The sequence below is a fragment of the Solanum tuberosum genome, unplaced genomic scaffold (genome assembly GCF_000226075.1).
Source record: "Solanum tuberosum cultivar DM 1-3 516 R44 unplaced genomic scaffold, SolTub_3.0 scf00125, whole genome shotgun sequence".
NCBI lineage: Eukaryota > Viridiplantae > Streptophyta > Magnoliopsida > Solanales > Solanaceae > Solanum > Solanum tuberosum.
Window position 1 is genome coordinate 1,511,840 of NW_006239052.1, and position 10,466 is coordinate 1,522,305.

At 33.4% G+C, this 10,466-nt stretch overlaps 1 protein-coding gene across 1 annotated transcript; it reads right to left on the reverse strand.

Annotated features, from left to right (window-relative positions):
- Window positions 1–3,077: 3,077 nt before the first annotated feature.
- Window positions 3,078–3,845, reverse strand: LOC102578891 (auxin-responsive protein SAUR32-like). The gene has a single exon (XM_006350660.2). The coding sequence runs from the start codon at window positions 3,625–3,627 to the stop codon at window positions 3,259–3,261; it is 369 nt and encodes a 122-aa protein (XP_006350722.1). The 5' UTR covers window positions 3,628–3,845; the 3' UTR covers window positions 3,078–3,258.
- Window positions 3,846–10,466: the final 6,621 nt, after the last annotated feature.

Sequence of the window (10,466 nt, forward strand, 5' to 3'; positions counted from 1 at the left end):
CCCCTGAACTATTTAATAGTGTATTTTAAAGGTATATATGTGCCCACGTGGACACATTACTATTTATAATTTTGCATTATTTTTTAATAGGTCCTCATGAAAGTTTAGTATCGCAACAACAAATTCGACCAAAGTTGGGGTATTTTTCAGACCCTTATAATTTCTACCTACTTGATTGACATTAAGTCGAGTATTTGAAATCGTATCTTAGCCCTCAAGTTTTAAGTCGGTAACCAAAATTTTAAATTCTACACTAGTAAAACAAATCCTTTTAATAATACATTCATGAGAAGGATATCTCAATAGTCAATACTCTTCGAAGTATATTCTTCTTGAAAAATAGATTCAAAATTTTTAAAATACAAAGAGACCTCGTAAAATAGTATTTTAAAAACAAAATTAAACATGGCAAGCTGTTGTATTCAAATTAAATTTTAAAATAGTAATTAATGGTAGTAGTAGAATTTAATTATAATTAGTTATATTCAAATAAAAAGAAACGTGGCATCGACACCATTGGGGAAGACTTGGCAAGGCAAGTAAACCAATTATAAAACTAATGTGTCAAAGTCATAATTCTAAGGTCAAATGCTTCTTTGGCATTCAAATATTAGTATTAATTAAACATTAAATGCCATGTGAAATCAAATAATCTCTCTTCACATTGAATTTAAATAAATTACTATATTGGGTAAAATCGAATTTAGTAAAAAGATCTAATAAAAAAAAGTCTCTCTTCTATAGGTTGTAATAAGCCTTGAACATTTGTTCGATAAGAATCAGGCATTCAAGAGAAGTCTTATTTGGGAAAGACCACCTTACAACGGAAAGCGATCATAATGATTCTCAGCTCAACAATCAATCTTGAATGGTATGTCTATTTGTCCCAATTAGATTCAAGTGGGGCATCAGAGCATAGACACATGCTATCAGATAGTTTTTCCCGTATTTAAGCATGTCGTCGTTTCACATTGAGATGATAAGTTCAGTTTTTGGATCTATGAAAGAAGGCTTTACAGATAATAGATGCTATCGAAAAATTTCAAAAAGCTTTAATTAATATCTTGTTCTTCCTCAGTTTTAGTATCTTCCATGAAGGAAACCTAGGATCTCCTCTCCACCTTCACCCACCACCACAATCCACCCTTGTACTATCCATTTCCTATTTAAGGAATTACTTGTAAAAAAAAATATTTTAATTCAAAGAAAATGAACTTAATCGGCCTTAGTTTGTTTGTCTTTAACCTCTTTTCACAAATTTAACTATAAAACAAAACGACATTTTTTTTGGAAAATAATAACCATAAACAATTCTTACACTATCATGTCATATTTATTCGGATAAAATTTTAATTCCTTCACATTTGCCGTTTATCAGAGGGACATTTACGTTCTTTATTACTAAATGTTAATATAGGAAACAGTAAACCTAAAAAGTTATTTCAAAAGATTGTAATATATTGAAATTAAAACAAATCTAATTAGTAAAAAAAAGGTTAAAAACAATAAAAGTTGAAACTTATTAATTATGAATTATTAAAATACTATCTTTTCAAACAAAATATTTATTAATGATACTGAGAATCCACTCCAACCCAACCCCCCAATTAGCTTTGTAGTGAATTTTTAAGATCATGATATATTTTTCATGTGCTATCAAGTATGATTACTTGCCTTAATATTTTCTCATGGACCCATATTAAGTCTTCACATTCACATTATGAATCCATTAAACACCATTATAAATAAAATATATTTGCGCTGCATTATTTTATGATCTTACCAAGCCTTCTACATTAAGCTTAGTAGCAATCATTAAGTTGGTTTATTATTATTCGTTCACCGTTCGCATATGCTTTGATTTACACTGTTTATATATGATTCAAATATATAGAGCATGCGTTGAACCGTTTTTGATTTTTCGTAGGTTAACTTTTTCATATTTTGAAAAAAAATCTTGACTCCGCCACTACATCTCTTGGCCCTTAAGTTCTAAAGCTGGTGATCTAAATCCCCCAAAAAAAAGTTAAAAAATCTTAGTGGAAGGAGTTAAATGTACCTTTCAAGATTATTCTTTCGAAAGAATTGATGCAAATTCCTTAAGAAACCGTGTCTTCAAAGTTAAATAAAAGAAGATAACAGTTGTCCAAATATACTTATCTTAAGAAAACTAGTATTCCAAATTCTCAATCAACCAATGCCGTCATCTCCCAGAAAAAGGAAGATCCAAAAGTATTGGATGAGATAGAATGCCAAAAAGCAAAGAACAAAAAAAGGTAACTTGAAACGCTAAACACCGAAATCGTTTATATTAATGCAAATATCAATAATTGATATCATAACTTAAATTAACAACTCATAAATCACACGAAAATAATTTTACTAGTAAGGAAACGCTCCCCTTAGCCAAAAGCGAAGAAATCATACATAAAAAGTATGAACAAGAAGGTCCACATAGTCCTTCGGGATGACTCAGTTGGTTTGGAGAGTGGTTATCCACACGGATGACCCGGGATCGATCCCCCCTTAATGCCTTCTGAGTCGAGCCTGTCGCATAGGGCTTGCCTAGTGCGGTTTACATCCCCTGTGTGGTTTGCAGGCTATTACACAGTGGGGGGTTTACCCAGTGCTCACCACATAATGCTCACCCGATGGGCAGAGGCTGTGACAGAGATTGTAGAGGCTGCATGGTTCAAAAAAAAAAAAAAAAAGGTCCACATTTCAATAAAGAAAAGAACAAAGTGGATGACATTAAGTAGCGTCGAAATATTTAATTATACAATTAAATTAAACATTTGCCAAATTAAAAATTTATAATTTCTAGCTGACGTACCACCTGATTTCATCAGACTATCTAAGCTCCTTCATAAGTTGAATATTGAAGAACTAAACTTTTTTTTCAAAAAAAATTCTATTGGGGATAAGAGGAAGGCGAGGAGGAGATTATAAAGTGAAAAATCTAACTATAGTAAAGTGATAGTTCAAATAATCAACCAACTATGTTACTGAGATCTGATAATGAAGTACTATCATCTCGTTGATTATCTTTCAACTAGACTCCATTGTAAAGAGGCAAAAAACAACAAAAACTCAATACTATTATTATATCATTCAATTTTCGTCATCGTCTTTCACAACAATTATGTATGTATATGAACATCTTGAGAAACAGCAAAAAAAAAAAAGATACAGAGAGAAAAAAAAATCAAACACAAACAAAAATTCGAGTCAAAAAGTAGTTATAGTATTGGGAAGAAATCATGCTTTGAAGCACCAGGGGTTATTGTGAGTATGCTGGTGTTGAGAAGTAGTTTCCTTATCAATTATCCCTTGAACATGTCGAAATTCTTCGATATGACAAGGAATATTAATAGGTCCATTATGATCAAATCCATATTCTTCCTCTGCTTCTTTCAATAGCTGCATAAACAGGGGATGATTTATGTATATCACTGGGATCACAAACCTCTGTTGCTCTTCACCTTGTCCTACTGTTATTGCCAAACATCCTTTCGGTATGTCCTTCAATTCTCTTTTTCCGTGATGATGATGATGATGATGATGATGGAGATGAAAATGGATATGAGGGACGTGAAAATGGAAATTGAGATGATGATTATGACCCATTTTTTTTTGTGTTTGAATCAAAATTGAAGAAAAAATACAGAGAAAGAGGTTGTTATAAGAAAACAGTAGAGAAAGGCCAAGGATCAGAAGCCGAGATGGCGAGTTTGAAGAGAGTAAAAGAAGAATCTGTTAGAGATTTTGGGATATTGCTCATCATCTACTGCATATATCTGATCTGTATTTGAAATTTTTGAGATAGAATTGGGGGTTTTATAAGAGCCAGACAAGTCTATTTATATACAGGGGAAGAGGAATACTATAGAATTCTTAAAAGGATAAAATAAAATTAGCTGAAATGGTCAAGAGGAAAATTGTAATTGGCTAAATGCTCTGATATGTTTTTACTTGAATCGAAGGTCAATAAAAAATAACCTTCTATCTTTTTAATAACCTTCAAACATTTCTTTTCGCATAATACATAAACATAGTCTTAACTTGACTTTAGCTAGTAACTATGACCTTTAACTTTGCGTGTTCATAAGTATACACTTAAATTTGTATAAAATTAAACAAATAGATACATTCGTCATAAATAACAATTTTGTATCCTACGTGGCATCTTACATGTATTATGTCAGATAGGACACGTGTGTCTACTTATTCAATTTTATACAAGTTTAAGTGTCTACTTATTTACACCCAAAGTTGAAGGACATACATGTCAGCTAAAGCCAAGTTAAATGACATATTTATGTATTATGCCTTTTCCGACATTATACATGAAATTACACTGACTATTGTTGTTAATATTTCTATGCTTGCTTTGTTTTACTTTTTATGACATCTTTTTTATTTTTAATCTACTTTAAAAAATAAGCATGTTTTATTTTTGATATAATGCATAAATGTATCTTACTTGACATTCTACGTGACAATTTCAATTCTATACGATATTTTATATGGTGTTTCACCTATATTATATATATAGAACATGTGTCTACTTGTACAACTTTATACAAATTTACAGATCAAAATATATTATCACAACCACATGCGGATAATATTAGACCGTTTAAAAGGAACTCTTTTGATGGCTTAAAGGGCAAAGGCTTATATGGGAAGAGAAGTATACTAATTCAAACAATGCCATGACATAATACAAAGTCAATTTTGCCGTTGATAGCGGGCAAGTTCTTTCTACTTTCATAACTGTGAACAAATATATATCTATATGAATTAGCTTATTGACTTTTCATTATAGTATTATAAAAAAGGAGAAATAGTAACTTTGGTCCTTAAGTTATTATCTTATTGCGATTTTGATTCTTGACTTATATAACTTAGCATATTTAACCTTGAGTTAATTAATGTGTTATTTTAATCTCTAAAATTAACAAATTTGATGATTATTATCTAAAGCAACACATATATTTATTCTCGGGTATCCTTTTACTTTTATTGACATCCAAATGTTATCTTCATTAATGAATGAACATTTAATCTACTATCAGAATACCCTCCTTAGGATGAGATAGTATTAAGAATTTGAATTTAAAAAAAATTATTTGAAATAAAATAAAATTATTTTTTAGAACAAACAAAAGAATTTACTAATTAGTAAAAGTAATCAATTCAATTAAATTTGAGTGGGGAGTATTTTTAAGCCAAAAGGTGGAAGGAGGAGTATCTTTAAACTAAAAACAAAGGTGAATGATATTTTTAGATCAAAATGTGGAAGAAAAATATTTTGAGTCATTTCCAATAAAGTTAGGGATATTCTTGACGAAGCCCGAATGCACGTACTTTTTCATAATTTTTGTTTTTTGCATATCTTGCATCTTCATTGCGATAATATTACTCCATTCCATGATGCTAATGCCTTAAAATATTGTCAATTGCTTCACAATTGATTGTGCACTCAACATTGACGCATACTTACCTTCAAAAGTCGAAAGAATTAATTTACCCATATGTCTATTTAATGAATCACAATATAATATTATATTTTTTTGCCTCTAACTTTTAGCTTGTGTAGATTATATAAAATACTCCGTGTTCTTAATCAAATTTTCTTAAACATTTAAAATGTACCAAGTCATATAACACAAGAACTAAAATCACAATAAGACAATAACTTGAGAATCGAAATTACTATTATCCATATAAAAAACGTAAATTTAGATGTAATATTAGGATTGACAAATGAATTGTCAAGTCATGAAATGTGGTGCACACTGCAGACTTAGTATCACTTGCGTCATGACTACGCAGCTACATACAGAGCGCCTAATGTCATGCATACTTCTATTTCAGGTTCAAACTTAATTTTAAAAGAATTAAATTTATCAATAGTGGGTATATACGAAGATAGTTACGCCTTGTTTGGATGGTTGTTACCCATTATATTGTATTGTTAATTTAATTACACGATTTATTTTAAGGAAAAATTACATATATACACATTCTTATTCACCTTATTTTCTATTATTCCCTACCATTCTAAAATATAACCAAAATTTCTAATTTTCCCCCAAATCTCAAGTCTTCCGAATACATAATTATCCCAGACTCAAACCCACGTTTCTATCATTCCTTTTTCCACTCCTTTAATTTCTCCCTATTTTCACTTCCACAATCTTATCAGTTACAATTTTCATCTCAATTTGAATTTCATGATGAAATTCCTTCAATCTTAACAATGGAGTAATTGGAGAACTAAGAACATACAAACGAGAGGGAAAAAATATCTTCTGTCTATTATCTGGAAAACTAAATTTACATTACAATGAATTGGATAATATTTATAGAGGAAAACAAGAAGCTAATCTAAACTAATATTTACAGCTCATCAACAACTGGCAATTAATCTGCACCAACTTGTCTTAACAGTATAACTAACTCCTAACTAATTTGTTGACTCCTTAAATAACTATTTTATTCTTCAACACTCCCCCTCAAGCTAGGTAGTGTGAATAGGTTCAACACTCCTAGCTTGCGTAAAAGATAGTTGTGTTGTGACTTGTTTAAGGGCTTGGTGAATAAGTCAACTTCTTGGAGGTCACATGAGCTGTCTTTATTGTACCATCTTGAATTTTTTTTCTCGAATGAAATGTAGATCTATTTCAATGTGTTTTGTTCTTTCATGAAATATGAGATTTGCAGCAATCTGGATAGCTGCCATGCTATCACTGAGAAATTTCACTGGGGTTTCAATATCAATTCCCAACTCTTTGCTAATTCCTACCAGCCAAAGTACTTCAGATACAGTTGCAACCATACTTCTATATTCTGCCTCTACTGAGCTCCTAGAAACAATGTTTTGTTTCTTTGACTTCCAGGAGATTAAGGATTTGTCTAGCTTCATCACATATCCAATGATAGATCTTATTGAGTTTGGGCAACCTGCCCAATCTGCATCACAGAATGCAGTCAATTGTGATACCTTTTCTGAACTCAAAAGAATTCCTAATCCTGGCTCATTCTTCACATATCTCACTATCCTGTAAGTTGCATCTATATGAGATTTCTTTGGACATTGCATAAACTGAGCACGTGCACTGCATATGTTATATCTGGTCTTGTCATGGTGAGATATAATAGCTTTCCAACCAGCCTTTGATAAGGACATGGATCATCCAATTTAACATCTTCATCTTCTGCCACATATTCATCATATTCAATCGTGGTCAGCTTCTGATTGCATTCCATTGGAGTGTTCACTAGTCTAGCTCCTGCCAGTCCTAATTTTGTAACTAAATCCAGAGTAAATTTTCTTTGATTCATAAGAATCCCTTTTTGTGATCTGGCTATCTCAATGCCAAGGAAGTATTTCATTTCACCTAAGTCCTTGATTTTGAACCTCTCTTGCAGAGATGTTTTTGCTTTATGAATCAGATTATGATCATTGCCTGTGATGAGTAAATCATCAACATAGACTAGAATAATCACTATGTTGTCTCCCACTTTTCTAGTGAACAATGAATAGTTGAAATGACTTTGTTTAAACCCTGAACTGGTCAATGCTTCAACAAGCTTCAAATTCCATTGTCTTGATGCTTGTTTGATCCCATAGAGGAATTTGTGTAGTCTGCAAGCTTGCTGGCAACCATTCTCCCCATGACTGACAAATCCTGGAGGAGGGATCATGTGAACTTCTTCAACCAAATCACCCTGAAGGAAAGCATTAAAAACATCTATTTGATACAAACACCAGTTATTGGAGGCAGCCATAACAAGAACAAGTCTGACAGTAACCATTTTGACTACAAAAGAAAATCTCTCCCGATAGTCTAGACTTTCTTTCTGATTGTAGCCCTTGGCTACCAACCTAGCCTTGTACCTCTCAACTTCAGCATCAACTCTATATTTCACCTTGAAGACCCATTTACAACCAATAGGAATTTTTCCATGAGGGAGGTCTACAATGTACCAAGTCTGATTGTCTTGCAAAGCTTTCAACTCCATATTCATGGCATTCATCCACATTGGATTTTGGATAGATTCATCATAAGACTGAGGTTCCCTAGCAGGTGTACTTTTAGACAAGTAAGCCTGGTATGAGGGACTAAGTTTGACATTGGATAAGTAGCTTTTCAAAGGATAGACACAAGAACTAAAAGAAGGAACTAAAGTAGGTTTACCACACATATACTCATTCAACCAAGTAGGAGTAGTTCTTATTCTAGTAGATCGTCTGAGAGGAGCCATTTGAGGCTGAGCACAAGGAATGGTGACCTCTAGAGGAGGACCTGTGGAAGAAGGGGAAGGTGGAGTGGTATCCAAGTGAGGAGGAGAACTGGAGGAACACACATGAACAAGTATAGTAACAGGGTCAGACTCTATGGGTGAGAGAGCACCATTTGGAAACAATTGTAGTGTTTTGGTCTTTAGCATTTGAAAGGGAAATAATTGTTCCCTGAATAAAACATCTTTGCTTACAAAAAAACTGTTAGTGGGCAAATTATAGAGCTTATACCCTTTCTATGTAGATGAATACCCCATAATTACAGATGCAACAGACCTGGAGGAGAATTTGTCCCCACCATGAAGAGTAGTAGCAAAACATAAGCACCCAATAGTTCTCATGTGTTGTAAAGAATGAGCTCTATTATAGAGGATTTCAACAGGAGACTTGCCATATAACACCTGTAGAGGCAGTCTGTTAATCACATAAACAACACTAAGGACACATTCATTCCAAAACCTGAGAGGTAGAAAACCTTGTAATCTGATGGCTCTTGCAACCTCTAAGATGTGCCTGTGTTTTCTTTCTACCAACCCATTCTGCTGAGGTGTGTGTACACAAGAGCTTTGATGGATAATGCCTTAAGAAGTGAACAAGTTTGTACAATTGGAATTAAAAAATTCAGTACCATTATCACTTCTAGAAATCTGCACATTTGCACTGAATTGAGTTTTTATTAAGGTAAGAAACTGTCTCAGTACAACAATGGCATCACTCTTCAACCTCAACATATACACCCAAGTCATCCTGCTACAATCATCTACTAATGTGAGAAAAAATTTGCAACCATCATAACTAGAAACTTTATATGGCCCCAGACATCACCATGTATGGTGTGAAAAGGTTTACTACATCTTTTTGAACTATTTGGAAAGGGCAATCTAGTTTGCCTTGTAAGGGGGCACACATTACAAGGCTGAATGTCAGAGCATCCAGGCTGAAACTTTAAGGTAGAAATCTTCCTTAACACTTTAGCAAGTACATGTCCAAGTCTTCTATGCCAGGTCTCCATATCTGCAAGACTGTTTGCTTCATTACTAGTGACTGTGTTTGCTGCCATTGTTTGAGACTTATGCTTCTCTTTTACAGGTATCTGAATGTTGTATAATCCATCAACCTCTCTACCAATCCCCTTCACCACTCCATTGTGAAGATCATGTAAAACGCAGAGATCAGGAAAAAAAGTGACAGCACACTTTAAGTCCCTGGTTAATTTGGATACTGATAAAAGGTTGTGTTTTAATGATAGAAGGTTGGATAATGTGTTTTAACACATTAGTTATGGTGCCAACCCTGTCTAGGTTGCATCTTCCCACACAAGCAATGTCTATTGTAGATCCATCTGGTAAATAAACTCTTCTGGTATTTTTATCATTTATAAGGCTAATCCCGTCCAACACCTCTTTATTGTAAACGATATGGTTGTGTTTTAATGATAGAAGGTTGGATAATGTGTTTTAACACATTAGTTGAGGCATACCTGTCATATTTTTGTCTGAGTCAACTGGTACCTCTTTGTGAAACATCTTTAGAATCTGATCATATTGTTCCTGAGTAAACATCATGCCACCTCCATGGTTTGAACTCGAAGAGGATACATCCTTCTACTGTGAATTCCTGCAGGTGAAAGCATTAGAACCTGCAGAGTCTAAGATTGCATTAGCTGAGTACTGAGGTGAATAAGTGTTCTTCTTCTTTGGTTTGAAGTCTTCAGGAAATCCATGTAGCCTATAACATGTCTCCTTTGTATGACCTTTCCACTTACAATAGTAACAAAATAGATGCCCATTTTTCCTTTGTAATTACCCCTTTCATAAGGTCCAGGTCCAGGAGGCCCAGAAGATCCAGCTGAAGTAGACTTCCCAGAATATCCTGATCCAAAGAAACCATGTTGAGGTCCTTTGCTGCTGAACAGTGCTATCCCATCAGAATTATCACCTACTTTCCCTAAATTCCTTTTGACTCTCCTCTGACACAAGCATTGCATATGCCTTATTGATGTTAGGGATATGAATCATCATCAAGATCTGACTCCTTGCCTGCGAATATGTTTCATTCAAACTAGTCAAAAATTGTAGAAGTCGTTGATACTGGTGATGTTCAGCGTACTTCCTCGATCCTGGACATATACAACCAGGACAAGGCACTAATGAGT

Bases quoted from the DNA above. Each gene is read 5' to 3' on its own strand.
- LOC102578891 (XM_006350660.2), bottom strand. From the start codon at position 3,627: ATGGGTCATAATCATCATCTCAATTTCCATTTTCACGTCCCTCATATC.